General features: G+C 36.0%; 2 protein-coding genes across 6 annotated transcripts in view; both read right to left on the bottom strand.

Annotated features, from left to right (window-relative positions):
- LOC117973344 (RIMS-binding protein 2-like) overlaps positions 1–4844 on the bottom strand; it is a 137285-nt gene extending 132441 nt beyond the window's left edge. Inside the window, exons 1-2 of the mRNA XM_058994608.1 lie at positions 4352–4844; positions 656–766 (exon numbers count right to left, since the gene is read on the bottom strand). Coding sequence (XP_058850591.1) covers positions 656–766; positions 4352–4390 — 150 coding nt within the window. The 5' untranslated portion in view covers positions 4391–4844. The remainder of the gene's footprint in view (positions 1–655; positions 767–4351) is intronic.
- A 2354-nt stretch (positions 4845–7198) lies between these two features.
- LOC117428215 (syntaxin-2-like) lies at positions 7199–23497 on the bottom strand. 5 transcript variants are annotated; one of them, XM_034919735.2, is made up of 11 exons: positions 23208–23497; positions 19230–19304; positions 19046–19145; positions 16305–16379; positions 15526–15593; positions 15228–15336; positions 12873–12946; positions 12065–12202; positions 10309–10419; positions 9660–9760; positions 7201–9274 (listed from the first exon to the last, which is right to left on the bottom strand). In XM_034919735.2, the coding sequence occupies exons 1-10, from the start codon at positions 23235–23237 to the stop codon at positions 9686–9688; spliced, it is 855 nt and encodes a 284-aa protein (XP_034775626.1). In that variant the 5' UTR covers positions 23238–23497; the 3' UTR covers positions 7201–9274; positions 9660–9685. The 5 variants fall into 5 exon arrangements, 4 of the variants coding, with proteins under 4 accessions (XP_034775627.1, XP_034775626.1, XP_034775623.1 ...); XM_034919732.2 differs by having other exon boundaries at positions 9660–9765; positions 23208–23496; XR_009308005.1 differs by having other exon boundaries at positions 9244–9274; positions 9660–10038; positions 23208–23496.
- Between the last annotated feature and the right edge of the window lie 1650 nt (positions 23498–25147).

Below are 25147 nucleotides of genomic sequence, written 5' to 3'. Positions count from 1 at the left end.
AAGAACCTTATCGCAGTTACAACTTTGAATAGCTGATGGCACTGTGAGTCACACAAAAATGAAATAAAGATCAGTCATAATATCAGCAATTTCCTTTAATAAGAAGGAAATGAAAATGGTTGTCATTTTGTGTACTACCTTGATCACATAGCCTACTCCAGGTTCATTACTTGATGATAATGCCCCTAGAAAAAAGGTCTTTGTCTTGTGAACCGCATTATCCATTATCATTAACAGACTGCCTCCTAGCTCAAATTGCAAAGTCTGAAAAGTTAAACAGCCATTGCTAACAGCTGTTTTAATCTTAATCCAAATCGATATAGAATTGGAGTAAAGCGCTCTGCCCACTGTAGGAAATCAATATCTAAATATTGGAGTGCACATACATAATTCTTCGTCAAAATGCTTCAACAGACTTTATTGCTGGAGATACAAGTGCAAAGGCAGAGGCTGATTTTCAGAGAGATATAGAATAATTCTAATGGTATGAACCTAAAAAGCAACTATCAGAACCATAACTTCACCGCACCACACCTTATATTGTTTGTTTGCTGTATACCTTTACACTCTGCCCTTTGGGGTGAAATGTAATCCTGTTAAGTGTGTTAAACCGTCCTGGTCATTGTTTGGTTTGTTTTGAAAAGCAGCTCCTTACTTGTCTCTCTTTGTCCTCGTGCAGTTTGGTCCAGGTCTCCTCCAGTCTCTGGATGGCCTGCAGCAGCATGGAGTCGTCACTGAAAACACAGCCATGGCCTCCAACCTTGTCCTGTGACAGAGCAGCACAACCCAGGGAGGCAGGTTAGCACAGAATACTCCCTTCATGAAACAGGGAGGCAGGTTAGCACAGAATACTCCCTTCATGAAACAGGGAGGCAGGTTAGCACAGAATACTCCCTTCATGAAACAGGGAGGCAGGTTAGCACAGAATACTCCCTTCATGAAACAGGGGGCCACAGCTGGACCTCCACAGAGAACATTAAAACCCCTGGAGGGCAGCATTCACAATGCATGGGTAGAAAAACAGCTGTGTTATAAGAAACGTTCAGACATTTCAATGTGCTTGAGTTGGTTTTCCCCCACAGAAACTGTGATTCTTGTGTTGAACCCATTCCTGCCCAGACCTATTGGAATGAGGCTGTTTTCTTGAGAGTATGCAATAACAATTACCATTCCATGTGATTGACTGGTATAGTAACATTTATTTTTGTTAGTGATGTGGAAGCGGGCAAATGCAGAACCATTAGCCTTTCAGTGTTTTGTTTTTTTTTTTGTGGGGGGGGGGGGGCGGGGGGCGTTTGCTAATAGCGTGCATTTACTGTGCTTTACCATGCTGTCACTATGTTATCCGGTATACTATTTTGTACTTTCTTTGATTAAAATATCTAAACTTTTGTCCATAGCTGCACCGGAAAGCAACCATGAGTGCAGACGCTCTGAGGATTATTTAGTTGCCATAACAACACACCCTATTATAATACTTGGGGGGGGGGGGGGGGGGGGAATAAATCGCCTAATTAAACTATATTACAATTCAATTATATATCATGAGCAAAGTAAAAATAATTTTTTAATAATTACCTCATCTAAAATACATTATTGTATTTCTTGCTCTTATTGTATTACTTGTATTGTAACACTTGAAATGTATTTGCTTACGATTGTAAGTCGCCCTGGATAAGGGCGTCTGCTAAGAAATAAATAATAATAATAATAATAATAATGCTACAGGTTTCACGTCTATAGCTGTATTGCTTTTACAGTGATTGTAAATGATTCTTAATGACTGCAATTAAGATACTGCTATGCAGCCTGACCTACTGATAACTGCAAAAGTATTGTAATTGGATGGTTCTACAAATAGTTAGTATTGCAATCATGCTGATAAGGTAATGAGGTTCAATTAGAAAACAAAAATGAGACATGTACGTTTCATGTATGCGAGCCCTAGAAAGTCAAATGACAAATGGGTTTTTTTTGTGGTTACGTGGCTAATGCTTTCTTTAAGTCCGTAAAAATCATTTCAGACTGAGACATCCATTTTAGATAACATGTTGATTACACGTATACTGCAAACTTTGCGCTGAACATTAGTTTAAATAGATCTGACACAATCGTCATTATAAGAACACTCATTGTTTTTACAAACTGGTTTATGCGACTGACAGTGGAATACTCACAATGGACACACACAACCGTGCTGTTTATAACCAGGCAAATATAGATATGAATGACCCACTCTGCCTGACGTCTGCATAACCATTGTTTCTCTTGGGTCTTCCGCTGTAAATAACCATGATGTCAAAAGCAACAGGTTGACAACCATTTCAGTAGTGTTTTTTTCACTGTAGCCAGTAGATGGCTTCAGAGTGCAGTGAGTACAATGGAACATTATAGTTTCTGCTTTTTAAAATAAACAGCAATTGATTTAGTGACCGGTCAGGTTTTATTTTGGAATCGAGTTCATATTTCTCCCCTTATGAAAATCACACAGAATCGTCTTACTAAATAAAACAGCTATCTCGTGGTTTCCGATCCTCCTTAAGGATTTTAATTGACCATGTAATGCAGTCACTGCACCACCCACACACCATTTTAAATCTGGTTGGTAATGTTACATGTTATATTTTCATGGATATTTCCTTAACGATTACCTGTACATTGGTAAATACATGTCACTTAAATGAACAATTGTATTAATTAGAACAGAAAACACTGTAACAAACTTTTTGATTAAAAATCCATATCAATGTATTTCTGTGTCAAACTCTTCTGTTTTAGTACTACTGTAAGTCTTATGCTGGAGTTTTAAAAGTCATGGATATACTAACAAAACTGGTACTGTGAAGTTCTGCAGTTAAGATCTTCCTACCATCCAAAATGTGTAGGTACACCTTGCAAGGTACATTTGAATTTATTTAAAGAAGGCCAAATGATTGTGTAAGTGATTTACGATATCTTAAAACAGTCTTCCTAAAAAAATATCCCAATAGTTTTCATTCAGGACCTATAGTCTTATACTTTAACAAGGTCAATTCTTGCCTGTTGCCAAGCCAACTGGAATCAAGGGCAGGTTTACTAATGGAAGCCTTCAGTGTGTGGGTGTAGTTTATTAAATAAACTCCATATTCCTTACAAGGGAACAGGTAGCTATCACGTAGTCTGACATAAAAATAGATAGTGTACTGTATGGTAAAAGATAGCTTAAGAAAAGAAAAAACACTTCAGCATGAAACTGTAGCCTGTAGCTCTTGCTGTCTCATTGATCCACGTCTTTTTAAATCGGATTTGATGTATAACACATTAAACTCACTTACGCAGAACAAACTGGCGTCTTTTTGAAACAGTTAAACGAATAAAGTGCAAAGTCTGCCTTATTTTGTTACGTTCTGGGATTTGGAGTTTCTCTTTCCTATTGCCTGGCTGTGCTACTTAACTTACTGTTTTATATAATGTGTCGTTATGCAGTAACCTATGCACCTAGAAGTTTATTTGATGTGGAGGCATTTCAGAGATCATCCTACCATACTCTCAAAGATCAGATATAAACCTGCTACCTTTCCCAGAGGATAAAAGAGCTTCAAATTTGATTGAGTTCTCTTTAAAACTTCAGCTCCACAATAAGCAATGATGCTGCTTGCCTCAAAAATCTTGTCAACCAAATAATCATGGTGCTGCTTCAGAGACTTGTCATATTAGACACCCCATCTATTTATACAAGAAGTCTTGTAGATTAAGGAGCAGCTGATAAAAGCAGTAACTTCATTATATAATTCATCTATATTTACCACTATAGTAAACTGTTTCTGATGTGGGCTGTACCTCTCTATGAAACACCAGCTACTAGTTTTAACCTATTGCTTAATAAAGCAAGCTAGGAACAGCAGTAACCAGCGTATGCCAGCTTGTGCTGAGTAAGTCATGACTGTACCACAATATTGCAACCTTAACCATCAGTCACTTGCTCTGACTGTTTCATTTCTAATTAACATGTTGTGAACATTTCAATAAACTGACACGGTTTCCAGTTCTATGTGGGCGTTTAGGTAGCTGAAATCGCATTGATGTATTGAAAACATGACCTTTTATAAGAACAAATGCATATTAAATTCCCTGGTATGTAGCTGCTTTTTGTTTTTTTACATACTTGAAAAATACACTCTAGCATTGAAAATCCTGCAGTACATATCAAGAGAATTTTTGTAATAGGGAAACACTATAGTTATCAAGAGGTGTGAATTGAATAATGGATTGACTTTCAAAATCCAATACATATATATTCTAATGGGTATTTTGCAATAGAACTGTAACTACTTTTTCCCTGTACAGCATTTTATGAGTTACAAGTCCTTACCTTGTTCCTGTGCTCTGAGCTGCATGCACACTGTCCCATCTACAGACAGGATGTTACAAAGCACGCTCAATGTAATTTTTGCAGGTATGCATCAAACACCAGGGGCTGTCACTTCTCCATAGCTCTGCAGAACTGCAATGATCCCATGGTGTGTGCTCCTCTTCAGAACTCCAATCTTTTCCTATCTCCAGCAGTTCTACAGCAGTCTATCTTGTGCGTTGTGTTCCCTTTTTAACATAATGTATACATTTAACTACGGGGAAAAGAAACATGTTGAAATCCTCTACCTCTCCCTGTTTGGCTGCCAAATACGGTGCACAAATGCTACTTCATTCTGTTCTTTGAGCAGTACTTGCTGTATGTTGTTTTTCTAACTCCAAAAATAAAAACAACTGTGGAGGCATCCCACATGCAGTCAGTGCAGTTTGCTCCCACAAAACACTTGAGTTCCATTTATTTCTGAAGAAGTCTGGTGGTAGGCAAGGCAGCGCCTGTGCTTTTAATTAAGTTGGTGAGCACTCAATGTACCTCTTCTGTTACTCACACACACACACACACACACACACACAGCTCCAATGCACTCTGACCATAAGAGAGCGAGGAGAAGAGCTGAATGCTGTGAGACATGCAGTTATGATCTCACTATGGGAGGGGGGTGGCTGTGAGATGTGCCTTAGCCCACATTGCACCTATGTGGGTGTTGCAAACATGCCTTTACTCATTGTAGCATGAGGCCATCTGTATATGTATTGAGGTTAATACTGTTTATTACTGTGTGATGTGGAGGCAGTGTGGTCTAATGATTAAAATAATGAGATTCTGGGGTCCAATCCCAGCAACACTACTAATCACTTGTGTTTCAATTAGAGGCGTGAGGCTAATGATATACCTTCTTCAATACCTGCTGATAATAACACAATGACTTGCTTTCTCGTGGATGTTTGCCTGGAAGTCACTGTTAATTGAGACCAGCTCCATTGCAAAACAAGAACTCCTTGGTTTCTGTTTACTGCACTGTTCCATAGACCGTCAAAAAAAAGGGGGTAATATTGTCCAAAATGTGCATCAGTTTAGTCTACTACTTGCTGCAGTAGGATGTTATTCATATCTTGTATGGGGCTCTATTCTTTTCAAGCAAGTGGTATTGATGTACTAAAATTCTCTTTTTTTGAAGTCAGTCTGTTTTGGGATTCAGCTTAGTGCGCAATTCTGCTTTCCTCATTAATTATAAGAATTATAATACTGCAAATGAAAATATGTAATCTAATACTGTATGATGTAATAGTATCTATTGAAAATTGAAATGAAAATGGTTAGCAACACCATACTGGCCTGTGCCTCAGGTTGCTGTTCATTTCTGCTCAAACTGTGTTACTGCTAAAAGCCTACAATACTTCTGTTGCTGTGGATGCTTGACAACGTGACCTATGATGCATCACTTAGGTCTGTGCACATGCAATTCATCCAGTATTTGATTTGACGTCATCGTAACAAATTCAATCAGTGCCAACGAGGCACAAGTTGTTGGTATTGCTGTATATTTTTTTAAAAATCTATAAATAGACAATGTCCTGTTTTTGTGTTTGCGCAGTCTGTGTTTTCATAGTTTTCTTTTAAAAAATGTGTTTTGTGTATACTTATATGTTAAGGGTCTGTGATATATGGTTTGAAAGCAAGATTTCCTAGAGAAATCATTTGTCTCCGTTTTATATTTTACAATTTAATATATTTGTATCTGTCCACATGGAACATTGCTTTTTAACAGGTCATATAGTTTTGTTTGTTTAATTAGAAAGAGTTTGGAATAATTGCATCCTGTGGATAATTAATCATTAAAGAATGGAATTTCAGGACAGTGTCACATTTCTTTTGATACTGCACAGATGGAAGATTTTATTGATGTATTTTATTATTTAGTTTTATTATTATATTTATATTATATTAGAGGTATTGCTAAGACAAATGGCTTATTACTAATTATGGCTTTAATTAACAATAAATACATGATTTAAACTCACGATAATAGATAAAGCTAAGCTACAGTGATATTAAAGTAGCATGAATCCAGCAGTACTGTTAGGTAACAGTAAGTTACATTTCACCTACTATGTTGATTTAATCCACACCCAGTCAAACAGTTCAGCTCCCTTCCTCTAAGTTGTATATGATCAGCATATGACAAAACATTCAAACAGTTGTGGGAAGCATTAAAGAATACTTCTTGCCAAATAAATATTATGTAGATTATGTATTATGATTAGGGCTATATTTTCTTCATATTAAACATAATACTTACTTAATCAGTGAATTATCAAACAAAATAAACACATGCATTGATGTAAAAATAACAACATACATGTGGAATGTCCCTTTCTTGAACTGGACATCTTTAGAAGTATTTTCGATCTTTGATCCAGCTGCTGTCTTTTTTGTTGAAATTGTGTAGTCTATGGAGCATGTTCAATCATTTAACAGAAGCAATCCGGCCAGCTGGTTCCTAAATACAGTGTAAGAGGTGGGGCGTCAATAAGGCAAACATTTGCTGTATTTATTTTGAAGTGATAAAAAATATGTACATTTACACTAAGAAGGAATTACGCAGCAATGGGTAGATTTCACGTAAATCCATGATAACTGTGAAAAAACAATACAGCCTTAATTATGATTACTGACATTTATGAAACTTACTAGCTGGAGGGGAATGTTTAAGAAAACTATGTTTATATATTCATTTGGATCTCCAGTAATTAATTACCAAATCATATTTTAATAGAATTTAAATAACTGCATCCTCATTCTTAATTCAAAACTCAACAACACCACATAAATGCATCATTAAAACAAAAACACAATTCATATTTGGTTTGGGTAACATCATTTATTATTTTTTTTTGTTAATCTACTGTCAACAATTAATTAAGCTGTTACAGTGTTAAGATATACTGTAAAATATCTATACAAGCCACAAACATTACTAAGATGTGGTACTGAGCTAGTAACAGACAAAAAGCTTTTTGGTTTAAATTAATTTTGTAAACAGCTCTTATATATATATATATATATATATATATATATATATATATATATATATATATATATATATATATATATATTTCTTGAAAACAAATATTGGAAGGCACTGGTCTTTTCTGTTTTTTAACATTCAAAACCAGTATATCCAGTACTCCAGTTCTCTCATGACATTGTATATTATTGTAGTTCTTTCTGGAAATAAACAAGGTTTCAAAACTGTCAATCTGGTATATATGATCATACCTCCCAAGTTATTATAGAAAAAGGAAATTAACATGGACATGATCATTTAAGAAATAATGGCATTCAATTTAATAAACCCAAGTTTGAATGGGTTACTTGAAACGGATGCTTAACTTTCCAATAAATGGAAATCTATGGAAAACTGTAAAATAAACTGTGAAGACAAAAGCTTACTACCCCAATATCATATTCAAAATATGTGTGGTATTGTTCTTGTTGTACTTCTGGTATCAAAAATACATTGTAAATGCACCTTATCATCTCATCATACCTCCCGAGTTGTAGGTATGAAGACTGAAGCATCTCTGTCTTTGTGCTGTTGAGGCAATTCAACAGTGCATGCAGTACACTACAGTACTCTTCAACAAGCATGCTGCCCCAACACCTGCTGTATGTACAGTATGTATCACGATAGCATTGTCAACGCAACCAGATTCACCAAGACAAGCACAGAACGGTAACTTCATCTAATGTAGGGTCACATAACCAACTATACAAAGGCCCTCCAGATGGAATCTTGTAAAGTTTCAGGTGTAGTTTGAACTTTAAGACTCCTACTTGCTGCTTTTATGGTGACTGCAAAGCACACACTAGTTCCATTCTAAATGATTTGAATAGCATACTTATAAATAACTGTAAAAACCATTACGAAAGTTCAGGTTTATATACTATCATAACAAACGTATTTATTTATGTATTATTTATTTCATATTTGGTATCTGTATCGAAAATTCCATTCCAATAGAAAGTGAAGCTGTTCAACGTTTATGACACACTTAACCTTTATACAAAACACGAAGGCATGCGTGGGTTTGCTTTCTGACAGCTTTCTTTCATGGAAAAGCATTTGGCAGTAACACAAATCCAGTGTAATTTGAATAAAACAAACAAAAAAGAATATCTGACTGGTCCATACCTGGTCCATTAGAGGTCTGTCAACACACTCCTCCCTAACATTGGAGTGTGCATTTTGTTAAGACTCTTACAGCTGTTTCACAGGTGCCGATTAGCACTAATCTTGGACTACCTTAACAGTATAGTTGCTATCCTTTCAAACCCACACATTTCTCAGTCCCGTTCTGTAATATTTAATGATCACTATCCAAGCTGCAAACCTTAGGGTCTAATTTACAAACAGAAATAAAGGTTGCACATTTACTTAACATTTACATTTTGGAGTGACAAGATTAAATGTTTAGTACAAAAACAAATAGCAAATACTATTCTTTTCTCAAATCTTATGTTTGCGGAGTGCAAGCAATAAAATATCTGTGGTGGGGAATCTGGAGATAAACACAACTCAGAACATGGGCTTGATTACTAAATGTGGACACAAGTCCAGATGGCATTGAAACTTGAAACTGTGTAACAGAAAAGAATGTGCGTCTTAGATTATAAACCATGTCTTGATTAAAGCTGTCTGGAAGCTCAATTCCCCACCATAGATTAGAATTAGTGTTATTTAGAAACACAGATGCTAATTACAACAGTTTGAAATGTTCAGAGGTGCTCAGGTTTCCTCCTCCAGTTTGAGATGATGCAGACTCCTGTGTCTGCAGTAGACAGGTGCTATGACAGAGACACAGCGATGATAATAGCCAAAATGATGAGACTAACAACCACACAAATAGACAGCAGAAACATTTTCTGAAAAAAACAAAGAAATAAGTTAACTATCTAATGCATATGAATTTAGTAGTTCATCTCTAGAAGTGTGCTTGTTGACTTGCATATTGTACATATTCTATGTGATGTTGTAGGAATAAAGTTGTAAAAAGGTATGAATACAGTTCATATGCTATAACAACTATGTCACATTCAAATTATTATAATTAAGGCAGCTAACAGTAAAATGGAAAGATGACAAAAAACATGACAGCTTGTTTAAAATAATATTCAATAAAAAAATACAAAGGACATTCGATCTGTATGTTAATGCTTTCTAATATAAGAATTTAAATTATAATTCAAGCAAATATAGATGAAAAAACAACAAGTTCAGTTGAAGCAGCAGTTTTGTTATGATAGTTACCTTGTGCAGCAGGTAAGAGGAACTACTTAATTCCCACAGAGAGACCGATGATTAGTGCAATTACACCAAGAAGAATCACCACAACTATGGCAATTATAAAACTTTTCTGGCAAAAAGATTAGCAAAATGGTTAGGGAACATTCCATTGCAAACAACAGTATTGTTATTCTGGCAAAAATCAAAAAAAGCAAAGGGACTGGATATGGAATATTGCATTGCAAGTTAGACTTATTACTAACCAGTATTTAACTTGAAAGATATTAAATAATATACAGCACAAGATAAAATGTATCTTGAGAGCGTGAATCCTCTTATTAAAGCACACAGGGCTAGATCCTCAAACCTATTTACTCCAAGTCGTTATGAGGGTCATTTTTATCTGAAAGGAAAATAAGAATGACATTTGAGAATCTAGCCCATTTAGTTTTAGGAAGCTGGTTATGTTTGTATTTGGGTACTGAACTTACAGTGAGTGCATCACAAACACAAGGTAGAAATCGGGTTAATAATATATAAGCAGTGTGTTACATTTAAAACCAAATGCTTTCCAAAACTTCACTAAACACTGAAACTGTTTGCCATAAATTATAATCCTACGCTGTATTCTACATAACGGTTAATAATACCAATGAGGTGACAATATCCTTACCCTTCTTGCTTTACTCTGGTATTTCAAGGCTTTCTTTGTTTCTTCTTTGGCATGTCCTACATAGTCAGCTGCATTTGCCACGTGTTTCTCTATGTTATTTATCGTTTCCCCCTTAGAAAAGAAATATGGGAAATATATTTCTAACACATGCAGTTTATTGCTGTTGTAAAGCCTAATAGGATGTCATCCTATCCTGGTGACTTTTTAAAACACACAGAAGCATGTATAATACCTCAATAGAACTGAATGAGAGAGAACCATGAACGTGCCTGTCAAGAGATGTAATAAGTGCCACATAGAACAAATATTAGATAACTCTGATATTTAATATTTCAAGTTGCTCATTCATTATTTTTCCATCAGCCAATCCCTAGTCTTTGTGAATCACAATAAAGCACTCTGATGCATAAGGAAGGCTTCATAACACAAACATTGCTGGCAAACTAAAACAGATGATGCAAGCCAGTTTGGTTGCCTTGCAACCAGGTAAACACACCATGGAGTGAAAGTGGGTCAGTTGAAACAATGGAGAGAGACAGAGAGAGATAGGTGAATTATTCAAAATAGATTCACCTACAAATGGTATACAAGCTGGTAATTTAAGGGGATCTTTGTGTTGATTTAATTACTTAAATAAAAATGATAACTTTTTGTTGGTGGTTGGGTTCATAGTATTTTTTTAAAAATGGAGGTGGTGTACATTTTTTGTTAAAATGCCAATATGTTTATATACAAATGAAAGCAAACAGAGTTTTGTTCCCCCCGTAAATACCATGACAATGGATTTCTAGATCTGATGCTGCTTAACAATAGTGTATTTGTGCAGCTCTGAAGACCAGGTATGTCCATGGAGATAATTGGGTGATAAGAATTATATTACCTGTGGGTCTGGCACTAGAGATACCCAGCAGCAGGAATTAAAGCAAAGTCAGAATCATAAAGAAACAGAGCATACAATCATCATACTGTATATTCCTGAGAGAAGGAAACAGTTAAAAAGTCAAGTGTGATCAAAGCAGAATTTTATTTGCAACGTGGCATCAACTTACAGTAATATTAGGGCTGTCACGCGAATGCAAATTTAGATCGGTTAATTTATGGGCATTAGTTGATTAATCGATAGATTAATCTGTGCATATTTTTAACAAAGGTAATGAACAGAGCAGCACAGTTACGCGTACTGTTTAACCACTCTGGTGTAGCCCCTAAACAGCAAAATTATTTGCACAAACAAGGAAACAAAAAACACTTGTGGTCAGGATAAATGCACCATGCTGGACTCTACCACAGCGTTCACCTCAGCTCTGGTTACAATGCACACGAGTAACTCTGCAGACACATGTTTGGCCATCATTTAAATCAACGTAGATAAACATTCCAATTCCAAATATGTATATACATCCGTAGCACACTATCAGCAATCCTTGTACAAAACAAGACAATTATGATTTTTACACAACTTTAACCCCTTTTTATACAAACTCAAAACCAGTGTCCTACCACATCCAGGGAGAGAGAGCACGCTCAAATCAGCACTTCCGTAAACAGCAGCACGCATTTCTCTCTCTGCCTAGAATGCACTTTTAATGAATGAATCTGCGATCATCTCTTTAGTTATTTTATATATATATATATATATTTTTTTTTTTTAAAAGCTAAACAGTTGCTGTTTTGTAGAATGGAAGTTAAATTGATGGTTATTACACTGCCTTTGTTACAAATAACTTTCTGTCCTTCATTATTCTTAACCCAGTACCTGAGATTCCACGAGCATGGCCATGTCCACAAACATCTCATGCAGCTCCTTAATGCTCGATTCCAGTTTGATGATGTCTTTGTGTCGTGATTCAATCTCATTCAACGCCTGCCGAGTGATTTGGGAGTCTGAGATGATCTGGAGATAAATGACATACAAATGTGGTCAATAACTAGCATACTGGTAATTAAGACGGTTGTACAGTGTTTGGATGTATCAGAATACTGGTATATATATATATATATATATATATATATATATATATATATATATATATATATATATATATATATATATCAGTTTTCAAAACAGTTAGCCTATTTTTCTGGTACCTATAGTGACACGCAACACATTTGAAACAAAAATCAAAGGCACTTTGCACTCTTCTTACTTTTATTTTATGAGCACATTTATGGCTGTACTTCTCCAAACCAGATCCCTTGTTGACTAACTTTGGTGATGTAAAAGGAAGGAAGTTTCCTACGTGGTCTTGATCTCAAACACAGATCTTTGAATGTATGCAAAGTAGTTTAAAATGAAATACAGAAAATCTGATCAGAGTATTGTGACAATGTAAAGGTGTGTGTAAATACTGTTAGAAGCTTTCTTTCTTTCTTTCTTTCTTTCTTTCTTTTTTTCTTGTTTTAACAAGCTCCCTGACCATGTTTATTATTCAAAATGATATGTTATACACTAAATTCCAAGAAAGATTTTAAATAAAATAAGAGTCATGGTTACACAGTAGATAACTGTATAGGTTTCAAATATATTACAGTAATAGATCAAACTATGTGTTTTGAATACTTACATCAGAAGTAAAAATTGAAGGGTTGCCACTTTCTAGCATGTCTTCCAGTTCATCGTCTGTGGTCACTTTACCAGCTAAACAATAAAGTCACATTAAGATATACATTAGCCTGAATGTCATTTATTACAAGATAAGCGGCAAAGTCATACATTGCTTATGTAACAGGCATGATAAGGTCAAGATATCATTGAACACATTTTCACCAAAAGTTATGTTTTATTTTTAATTAGAGGTTTTTGTTTTGGTCACTCTTAAAATGCCAGTCTCTACTAGGGTAGGAATTTCAAAATTTGCACTACAAAAGTACTTGAATGCTAGTCCAGTGCCAGGCAGAGTAAAACTTGTGGGTTACTGGTTTTCCTTTTGAATAACAGTCTGCAATACATACAACTTTCCAAATAAAGTCCTGAGGGCAAGCAATAAAGTCAGTGGGGTAGTGAGGGGGGAGTGCTTGACATTGTGAAACCTCACAAACCATGAATTTCCATTAAACACGTTCCCTCCCTAAAAAATACCCACTGCCTAAGTGTTTCCTGGTGGTAGCCAATGCTGTCTGCCAATTGCTTTACAATTTCATTGAATCAATTACTGCTAAGTAATGCATTCCAGATTTCGTCTCCAGTAACAAATATGTGTCAAAGTACTCTAACTCCCTCCCAGTCTGTTCAGGTTGAGCTATTAAGTAAGGCCAGTATTAAGTGGAACAGAGACAAGCTGCTCTCTGATTGTAAGCATACCAGTCCTCTGTCATTCGAGAGCAACCTGCACCAATACCCACAATAAGATTCTGACCATGCAAATAAATGGTATGCTGTATTGCAAGCTCTCAATTGCCTACAGCGCCTCGTGTGCAATCCTAACCAGCGCCCCCTCGGTTAGTGCATGCAACGCCACCAGGAACAGGTGACCTACTAGCAGCATGTCAGGTGAATCGACTGTCTCTCTCTTTATCATGGGAGGAAACGCCTTGCTTGATTATCAAGGAAAACAATGCTGCTGCCAAACACAGATCTGAAATTTCATCCATCTACAAAGAGTGCAGCACTGAGCCTCAGTGTTAAGGGAATATGTGTTTCACAGGGAATCTGTGAATTCACTCCACACAGCAAGGTTTGTCTCAGGTGACTTCACTCTACATAAATACTACAGCTTGCTACTTAGTAGCCAATACATGCAGTTTAAAGTTAAATGGAGAGCATGACAAAGTTATCACAAGATAAATGGCTAACATAATGGCTAGTTTTAAGTTCTCATACATACTACTACAATGCATTAAATATATATGTAGGGAATATGCAAATAGTTTTTTTAAGAAGCGTAACTCTTCAGTCCATCTTCTACCAGAGGAAGCTGGGATTACTGGAAGGCATCCTACCAAAGATCAAAGCTATAGGAATAAAAACCTCATTACTATTTTGAGACTCCATGGTAAGAAGAAAAGATCAAAACCACAATATAATTATAATACACTGACAAATTAAATGTGTCTTAATTTAAATCATGTGGCTTCTTTACATATTATTGATATGCACATGGTGGAAATGGTATATAGAAACAATGTCAAGGAGATAATAGGAGACACACAAGGCCCTAATTCCTACTGCTGTCAACATGAACTTTGTAAACCAAGCTGTTTATGTGAAGGAATTTCTGGTGAGGGATTTATTGGAATATAAAAACAGAAGTCTTTCCTAACCATCTGGTATTATTCAGTCACAGGGTATACTGGCTACTCTGTAACACATAAGCCTAAAGCAACCTGTAGAATTTCCAATCAGTGATTTAAATAGATAAACTACTTTCAGTTTTCTTTACATCAGACCATGTATGACAAAGCAATGCAACAATATGTATTGGTTGCCTAAGTTCACCAAGATAAAGAATTAATAATTATTTGTGATTGTAAGTGACGAATGCTTCAAAATCCCTCCCCTAGTACAGACTGACCTAAAGGCCATTTTAAAAGTGACCAAAACAAATGCCTGAAATTAAAAATAGCACATATCTTTGTGCTTGTAAATACTCTAGACACATTAATAAATAAATGTCAAGGTGTTTCTTAAAAATTCATCTGTAGTCTGAGGTAACAAGTGCTTCCGCAATTTGAGCAAACGCCAACAACATCTGGTCTCTCCTCCATGCGATAAGCTGTTCTCTGGCTACACTGCAACAACAACCCCAGCTGTATCCATCACAGTAACCATAGCAACATACTCACAGGCTTCTCCTGTAGCAAATTTATCTCAGCCTGTGCTGGTCTATATAATACAAAATAACAGAATACAATGCCTCAATAAACTGCAGGTAACACATTACAATGACTCAAGCACACGGCTTTGTTATGAATGCACTTACTTATCTCCAGCTGCCTCTGTATTCTTCCCTTACTTCTTTCCCGAAATGCTATTTGAGTTTCATTGTATTTCGTCATGACTTCCCCAAACTTCAGAGATAGCACCGAGTGCTGCAGTTTAAGAAAAGGACAGAAATAGACACACTTTATTTAGCTGTAGAGCTTCAGTGTTAAATTTAGCTTAACGTGATGCAATATACTGTTGAGGCATTTACTTTGTAACTGTGTATTTAATAATTACAAAATGCATTCTATGAATATGTCTGTTAACACTTCAGTTGAAAAGGACGTTTCTCACACCTGCGTGTCTTGCATCCGGTGACGCACTGAATGTTGGTTTTGTTCCTGGGAAATGTTTTGTTCCATTGCTAAATATTAAAAAAATAAAATAAACCAGATGAAATTATTTCTTAGGACGAAAGTTCAGTAAAAGTATGAAACTTCTTAACAAAGTTAAAAAACAAACAAAAAGTAATGAAAAAAGACAAAACATACATATTTCGTTTTGATAAGATTTTAAAGATTGAACGGATTTATGAATTTTTAAAATTCATTTGATTTCAAACTTGTTTTACTGGGGTGATTACTCAATAAGAAAAGATAACAAAATCAGATAACAAAAATATAACTCTGGAAAAGATGATCACTATGGGATTAAGGATGTTCTGATTATAAAAACATGTAGTGCATTACATATTACAGTAGTAGATTATTCATGAACAGTGCCAGAGGCAGATTTTCAAACCCAGTATCTTTGCTCTCATTTTACCTAGGCAATGGTTTCCCCTTAGCAGTGAAGTAAACAGATTGATTACAGACAACTTACACTAAGCATAAACATTTCCTGAGGTTCATAAACAGAGTGGATTCATATTTTAACAGCTGAACATCCCTGTCTGGATGTGGTCCATTCATTCATTGTAAAACTACACATGTTGATTAACAAAGTAAAAAATAAAATGATACTAAAAAAGGATTTGTGAACTCAGTTTACCGATTTGAATAAAACTGTGCAATTTAAAACATTTCCTGAACAAATACTTACTGTGAAAATTAGAAAAAATGTAAATGTAACTCACACTTTAACTTTGACTGAATTTTTTTGGCTTTTTTCTTGATTTCATTATTAAGCTGCTCAAGTTCTTCCTGTGTTTCTATAAGGAAAAAAAAAATCTTAAATGTATTTAGGCATAATTATAGACATTTAACAGTACAGACATTTGCATCAGAAATGGGATTTCAAATCAAGCATGACTTGTATTGTATTCAAAGGTTACAAAATACCATTTTATTTAGCACCAGGACTATCAAACAGTTTAGAAATTAATTGATACAAACTAAAACGTCTTAGGGAAAGAAATGAGCTTAGTTGCTCAAAATGGATGGTAACCTGAAATAAATGGGTGATGCATTCACACAGATTGAATAATTGAGTGTATGACAATGAATGGCTAAATAAATAAACATATATATTACTGCTGATAGCATCTCTTTTTAGTATGCCACGTCATTAATTGTAGCCTTTCATTGAAAAGATGTACATTTGTCATCCCCAGCAATGACAGCGCAAATAACAGACCACAGATTGTACTTCACTCAGTAAGAACGCAATGCATTATTCACTGTTCTTTAGTTTTTTGAGGCATAAAACAACAGTGAGAAAATAGAGGTAAAAAATGTAAAGATTATCCCTATTTATTCAGTAAGTCTAAATAACAACCACATAATTACTGTGGACTGTTACAATATGCATTACTATTAGCCACGAGGGTAATGGGCCGGTATAGAGTGTGCCTATTTATTACAGTAGTTAAACACTTAGCAGGCTTAGCAGGTCCTGCCCATCATTTTTATCCTGGTGGTGACGGGTTCTTCCAAGATAATGCAACCATCCACAGAGACGCTATTGTTCCAGTCTTCTTCAATGAACACCATTCATTCGTCTCCACATCTCAATTCCATGGGATGAGCTGGAACACTGGGTATGTCCGCCCCAATAAATATACAGTAATAGCTTCATATCCAAAAAAGACCCATACATTAACCCCCCCATCCCCAGGGATATAGTGGTGCTTAGACATATGTCTGTTCACGTCACACTTTGTTGCATATATCTTCTAGAGAATCCAATTGTGATGAAAGTTTATCAGTCTTTAGCACAAGTTATTGAGAGTATCAGACTCTATGAATAGAAACAGGTGCCTGCGTCCGTCTGTAGGAATGTTAGAACTGGCATTAATATTGATAAACAGTTCATACAGAGTTATTCAGTGGGGCTAGCCAATGCTTGATATGTTAAAAGGGGAATAAGAAAAAAATGAAATTCCCCTAAATGATTGGCTCATCTCTTCAAATAATATGGAGAAGTGATCTGCTAATTTTGAAACAGTCATTACAAGGCGGTTCCTTGCTTACTGTAAGGTCTCCACCCAACTCTCTTATCTTTTAAAAAGCTCTTCTGTCTTAGATCAAATACACACGTATCAAATTGCACCACACAGGAACATGCGTAGAATCAGTTCTAACACTGTCAAACTTTCTACTACATTATAGCATTTAAATAATCATTCATAAAGAATGTTATATGCTCGTGATGAGTCTTTTAATTTCACATTTGTCTATTTATCTTGCTCACTGAAGGTCATTCTGACGAGCCTAATCAGAAGAGACATTATAAACCTCATTTATTCAACAGCCTGCTAAATGAAAAGTACTGAGCCTGCTTGTCCAACAGCTACACTGTATGTGTTATGTTGTACAAACTGGTAAAAGTGAAAACTCCCTGCACAAATCTATTTAAAGGGGTAACCCTCAGTGACTCCCGGTTATCAGTTCCTTGTAGGATTCTGCTGAACGCCCAGTTTCCTAACCACACTTCCTTACTTCCCCTTTATTTGTATTAAATGACAGATATGAGGTTTCCTAGCCAAAAACAATGCCAGTGACGTAAAGGAAATGAAAATTAGGTTGCTTCAACAGAAGGTCATCTTTGAAAAAGCAGGCCTAAATGTCAGAATATTTTGTTTAACTATAACATTGTACTAACAAATGGGAGACCCAAACTGAGTTCTATATTTGACAAGTTCATTTTCAAGTTAAATTTTGCAGTTTGAGATCAAAGACATTACACCTCCAGCATTAAAATTGTATAACCTTAAAAGACCTGAATAAAATACAATGGCTGTCAGTACTACTGACTATAAATCCCATCCCACACATAAAAACACACTGGGCATCATCTGAACCCACCACTTGAGAATAAAGTATACAGTGCACTTCTTGCCAAGGCTGTGTAGCAAATCTGGTATCATCTTGATCCAGCATAATTAGATAATGAATAAGCCCATTACAGGAGGATTACTCAGAACATCCTCATGAAATAGCAAAGTGCAGGCAATTAAACATTAATAATAACCAGTGGGCTCATCCACTTGATATTTCCCGTAATAACCAACCAGTTATTACCTTATTGCCTGAGATCATTTATAATACTTTTTGGAATGTAATTTACCTTGTTTAATTTCAACAACATAACACTTTTTTGCTATTAGTATTTTTGTGAGTCTGGTACTTACAGTTTTGTCTTATTCCTTGCTTGTACATAAAAATGTGCTTTTCAGAGTGCTGAGGTCACCCATGTTATTGTAATGAAGCTCATCATGTATTTTTCACTCTGCCTTCTGCCTATCCTTATGAATAGATCTGAATAAGGCTACCTGGTGTTTTGCTTTACGTGATTGCCATGTGGTTGTAATTTCAAGCTTTGCCTTATATTCTTTCCATACTTTTCTGAATAAAGTACTGTACAGTTATTACTCACTTTCCTCAGGATTCGGGGCAGACAGGATGATACTGTGTTTCTTTTTTACTTCCTCTACATGAGTTGCAATTTTATCAATAAGGCCTCGAACTTCTTCAACCTTAAATAAAAATGAAAGAATTATTGGCAGAAGATATTGATGTATAACTCATCATTTTAAAAGCCTGATATGCAAGCAACATACATTTTGGAAGAATCCATCCAGTGACTGGTCTTTCTCAATAGTGACAGTGGCTTCTTCATCTTCACTCTTGCTACACTAAAAGAAAAAAAATATACAGTTGATTATTTATTCATGTAAGTGACAGAAACAGTAGTTAATAGTCAGGCTTTTTGTTACAGCATCAGCACTGTCATTTGTTTCACCCTCAATAAATAAAGTACAGTACAGTACATGTCCCTTGCTATCACATTATTTTTCCCATCTAACTGAATTTAATTTAATGGGAAATAATCAAATTTTTTTTTTTGAATGATCCTAATGTTTTAATACATTATTACTTCGCCTGGATGGCACCTGGGTTAACCATGATTTCATTTAACTTTATACCACTTCGGATTTTATAAACTTTAAACTGAGATTTAAAATGAAATCTTACTCATCTTTTTTACAGATAGAATAGTTTTAATTATTTTAACCTGTTCTCTTAGCTTATTCTTAGACTGGCCTGATTGTCCTTCTTGGTACCAAGCATGTCTTTTTGTGGTGAGTTTATAATATAAATTCTGATTGTGGATCCTTGACTGTATGCTATTCATATGGGCTTTCACACTGTCCGACAAAGTTTGCCCTGTTTTTGTCAATATTAACACTGTGAACAGTTGATCAAAAGAACAGGTCTGGCTTACAGGATTTTATCATCAACAAACTTGTGGGGGTGGTAAATGATACAGTAAGTTCAGTGAGAAAGCAGTCACTGTAGTCTTTTATGTGATGGAAATGTTCTTTGTCTTGTAATGATTTCATTGGCACACTATTGACCACTTTATTAGAATGTACAGTAATGCACTTTTTAAATGTGGGAAGGTTATAGAAAAGCTTTTGAATCATAGTAATAAGTTGTACTTTCATACTTCAAACCTAAAGAAAATCTTTTAATGCGTTATCTTTATTATAAAAGAAGCATCCTTGTTTTCCCCGCTCCCGTTCTGCAGTATAAAGACAATTTACCTTTTACTGGAAATCTTTTTATAACAAATTCTTACATGACCAAATCTTTTCATTTTTATTTTATTTTATTTTTTAAATGAGGACATTTCTGAAGAACTAAAAACTGCTTTAGCAGGAAACTAAAGTGAAATGATAATAATCCAATGGTTACCCTGTATGACCATACTTCCCTCTTACTGTTAATGGTTGTACATTTTAAAATGGAAAGTGTGATGGAATCAAACAGCATAAATATGCATGAATAGGTCAGTTGATAAAGTGTGCATTAGTTACAGTGTCCTTAATAGGGGGGATAAACTCACTGAATATATTGGAAAAGTTGATGATTCTTGAGGTAAAAAAGATATTTCAGATTAATGCTGAGGTGGTAGTGAACTTGCAGGACACACTGAAACCTGACCTTCCTTCTCTCTTAAGTATAAAACTATGATATCCTCCAAAAGAGAGCTAATTTCACCTGGTTGTCCTTCATCTGTACAGCATGTTTGTGCAATTACATTGTTATCTTACTCTTGAATGGCTCATGTGCACAGTGTAGTGCAAATATATACATACACTATCGAAAGCCTGACTATACTAAGAATTAAGCCCCTTTCACACTGGTATGCTGTACCCGGGTCGGAACCTACCCGGGTCAGTACCCGGCGTCATGCGGGTCGGGCTAGGCAATTTCACACTGCTTTTGATAAAGCAGGGTTGACCTGGGTGATAGATGCAAGTGCACAATGCGCTTATCAATGCCCCGGAAGCGGCTTGTTACAGATGCTTTTATCCAAGCTTGTCTAGATTGAACTGTCGCCCAAATGTTGATTAGAGGATGTTTCTTCATCTCTGCTGCAATCTGGCTCATGCTGTGTCTCAATCAACAAAAATATGTCTAAACAGAATAAACAGAAATGTTCCATGCGATAGTGCAACCTTCACGCAGGCGTGGCTGTTTGTTATTTCGTAATGAATTTTGTCTCGCTCAACCCGGGTCAAAGCGTTTCGACCCACATCCTGAGGTGGGTCGCTCTGACCCGGGTACGACCCGGGTAGGAGTGCCAGTGTGAAAGGGGCTTTAGAGACACGTGCAGTAGGTAGGGGGGTGTAAATAAGTTGTCTTAAGCGACTGATTAGCACAAAATGTACAAAAGAAAAGAGAAAAATCCCTGACTGTCTACACAGTTTTACATTTTTAGACTGTTAAACACTTCATTACAACCTGCCCATACTTGTTACTGCAAAGGGTGTAAATAGTTTGAATTTCTGAAACAGACAGTGCACCACAGTAGGATTCTCGAAGAGGCAGACATATATATTTTTTTATTATTTTTTTTTACACTGATTAACTGCAAACTAAGTGTCAACATTTTAATCTAAACACATATTCTTGTGTTACTAAGGAAGATAGGACCTGAAGGTAAACAGAAACAAGTGCAGCACAACAATAAGAAATCACTATTTCAGATATTAGTAAATAGCCAATGTATGCTACAGAAAGCATTGACAGGTCTTTCAATATCTGCTTACTCATATATAGGGGATCACTCCATACCAAAGCATCAGTCTTAATAATGACATGAATGATTCCACATAAAAGTGTCATTTTATTACTTGCAAAATTGCATGTATACTGTCTGGCCTAAATTCTAATATAGAAACCAGTTCTTAAACAAGTCAATGCAGACCAGATGTGATTCTTTGGATCTTAAGCCCCTTTCACACTGGCATGCTCTACCCGGGTTGGAACCTACCCAGGCTACGCGATTTCACACTGCTTTTGATAAAGCAGGGTTACTAAACAATGCACGTATCAATGCCCCGGAAGCAGCTTGTTACAGACACTTCCACCAAGCTTCTCTGGATTGAACCGTCGGCCCAAATGTTGATTAGCGCAAACGTTTCTTCATCCCTGCTGCAATCTGGCTCATGGTCTCAAGCAACAAAAATATGGCTAAACTGAATAAACAAAAACATTCCTTGAGGAAGTGAAACCTTCACGCTCGCGTGGCTGTTTGCTATTTTGTCCGCTGTCATGCATTTTGTCTCGCTCAACCCGGGTCAACGCTTGTCGACCCTGGTGTGTGGTTTCACACTACGCGGGATTGTGACCTGGGTAGCCAGAACCTGGGTCCAGACCCACGCAGGAGTGCCAGTGTGAAAGGGGCTCTAGAATCCCAGGGATTTAACAATAACGAGACTATGAGACAGCTCGAAACTCCATGTACTGGATCATGTAGGATTAGAGTGAAGGACAGTATATTCTTTGTCCAGCAATGCTTAACTGACTTAGACTGGCTTACTATGGAGGCTGTGCATTTTCTCAACAACTCATATACCATTTATTTATTTATTTTGACTTCCTGGCATCATATACTTAGTCACACCAACTACATGACTTAATAGGAACCAAGGCTTTAGATGTATTTTTGTTAAGGCTAAAGTTTAGCTTTAGTTTTTGTTTTTACTGTTACTGTACAACAATGGTGCAGTTACTCCTCCTGTAATGTATTTAGGGAAAAAATAATAATTAAAAGGCAACCAAATGATGCAATGCAAAATGGTCACAAATGAAAGGGCTTAGACTTTTGAAAAAAGCTTGTAATCAAATCACATGAGCAACAATATAATGTGTAAGCTTCTATAACTTATTAGACAGAAATAAAAACACATATTATATTGTACAACACTAACAACATTATATATATATATATATATATATATATATATATATATATATATATATATATATATATATATATAAACACACATTTCTACGTTATGCAATCCATTGTCCAAACCTAATAGCGTATTCATTTTGACAAATTTACCTTCTGCGTTGTTTATAAATTTAAAAATCGAATTATACTCCCTGAACCTGCTGTTACATTCGATGAGGAGAGTTACAGTAAATAGTATGCTTATAAAAAGTCCAGATCTTGTTGTGCATGTATTAATCAATGAGGCCAGCTCGTCAGATTCCGCTATGTTGTTATAAAAGTTACTTACGCCTGTCAGATCGGCCAACCGGTCCCTCATTACCCCACACTGAGCAAACTCGATCAAATAACATAAAACATGTAATCTTCTTTTTATAACACAACAACGACTCGGTAGCCAGCAATCGCCACAACGAAACGGAGGTAGTAATATCCCAAAGTACAAATGTCGGTATTATACGTTATAGATCATTTAATGCTGAAAACAAGCTTCAAACAAACGACTCTCTCCTGGTTCATTAGGCGGCGTCTTTTTTCTTTCTCAGAAACTACAGCAACCAAGGCAGACTCAGGGAACGCCTCTGTGCGCGCTCGCCACCGAGCACGTGCACGCGGCACAGACACGTGGGCCTCCCTGAAACCGAGCAATATGGGGAAAAGACAACCTGTGTGTTTTACAATTGCTAAAAATATCTTCCATTGTGAAAGAATGTTTACTTGATTTTTTTCCATGGTTAAATTCACTCTGCTTTATCAGAAACCGGGCAGTGTTTGTTAACCTGTTTGTTTACATTTCCTAATTTAGTTTTAGCTCCATATACACACACTTCTTAAAAATGGATAGTACACTATTAGCAATTATAATAATAATAATAATAATAATAATAATAATAATAATAATAATAATAATAATAATAATAATAATATGGTTTCTGCTGTGTGTTACCAGTGTACATTTGCCAGGTAAACAAAAAAAAAACCATAAATCACCCTGCCACAGCCATCTGTGTATACTTCACAGATTCTAAGTACACATTATGACATATGTGCCTTTTAGTAATCATTACCTACTGCCCTACCTCCACAAAAACAAACAGCACAACAACACTATTATATTGCTTTCCTTATAGCACCTTTTACCATAATCCCACCCTCTGATTCTTAGAGCCAGTTTAGTTTAGCTGATAACTCTGTAATCATCATGTTACCAACTGACTGAACTATCAGGCCACAGTCCACTGGTTTTTCAGTGCTGGGCAGGGATTGTATATCTGTACTGCCTGGTGCTGGTTCAGCAGTTCTATTCATATTCCAGCAGGAAATGAATTAATAGCACAGCAAGTGCAGTAACTTTCTGTATCCCAGCAGACCCAACGCTGAAAAGCTTCTGTTCCAGTAGATAGCAAACGCGAGGGCCCCGACTGACCACCCAAGTCAAACTACTATGAATTACAAAAGCATCCGAACGGGTTTTAACTTTGAAAATACATGGCAGGGAAGACCAATATGAAAATTAGCTGGTTAGCATCTGAACGGGTTTTAACTTTGAAAATACATGGCAGGGAAGACCAATATGAAAATTAGCTGGTTATGAGTGTCTCGTGGAATGTATATATGCATATTTTGTTTTACTAGTACGGAAACAAAATAGAGTCTACCAAAAATAATCAACATTTAGATGTCAGGTTTTGATAGGCTCCAAATATAAACACAACATGTGACCCACATGCCAAGGACACTAGAATCTGCCACAGAAACTTGGTATTAGAAAGCTGCTGGCAGAATCTTCACCACAGACCACATTTACATGGAGATCTCTAGCATGCTGACATCAGCTTAAGACCCATACTTACCTCTCGACGACAAAGCTGTCCCTTTAGTCGAATGGTAAGGCGTTCGTCTTTGAACCATATGGTTTACAGTTTGCGTCCAGTCCTTGCCTTTCCATTTAATTCAATGGGCTGAAATGCCATTACACCTTGTATGAGCACAAAGCAGTGATAGACTTCTAAAACAACAGATTATCGACCACGATTTCCTCCATTGGAAATTCAAACTGTAGCAAAAGCGAAATATAGTAAACCTGGCACTGTCTGAAACCACAAATCTAATCTCCTTCACAGGTAAATGGATTTGTAAGAGTACACAATAGATGAGGTGCAGAAATGAATGAGTGAAAAGTGTCATCATTTAGGATTTACAGTACTTTCTGCTCAAGGCTGCCATCTG

The sequence above is a fragment of the Acipenser ruthenus genome, chromosome 21 (genome assembly GCF_902713425.1).
Source record: "Acipenser ruthenus chromosome 21, fAciRut3.2 maternal haplotype, whole genome shotgun sequence".
Lineage (NCBI taxonomy): Eukaryota > Metazoa > Chordata > Actinopteri > Acipenseriformes > Acipenseridae > Acipenser > Acipenser ruthenus.
Note: the sequence above shows the minus strand (reverse complement) of the source record. Positions and strands in the feature narration are given on the sequence as shown.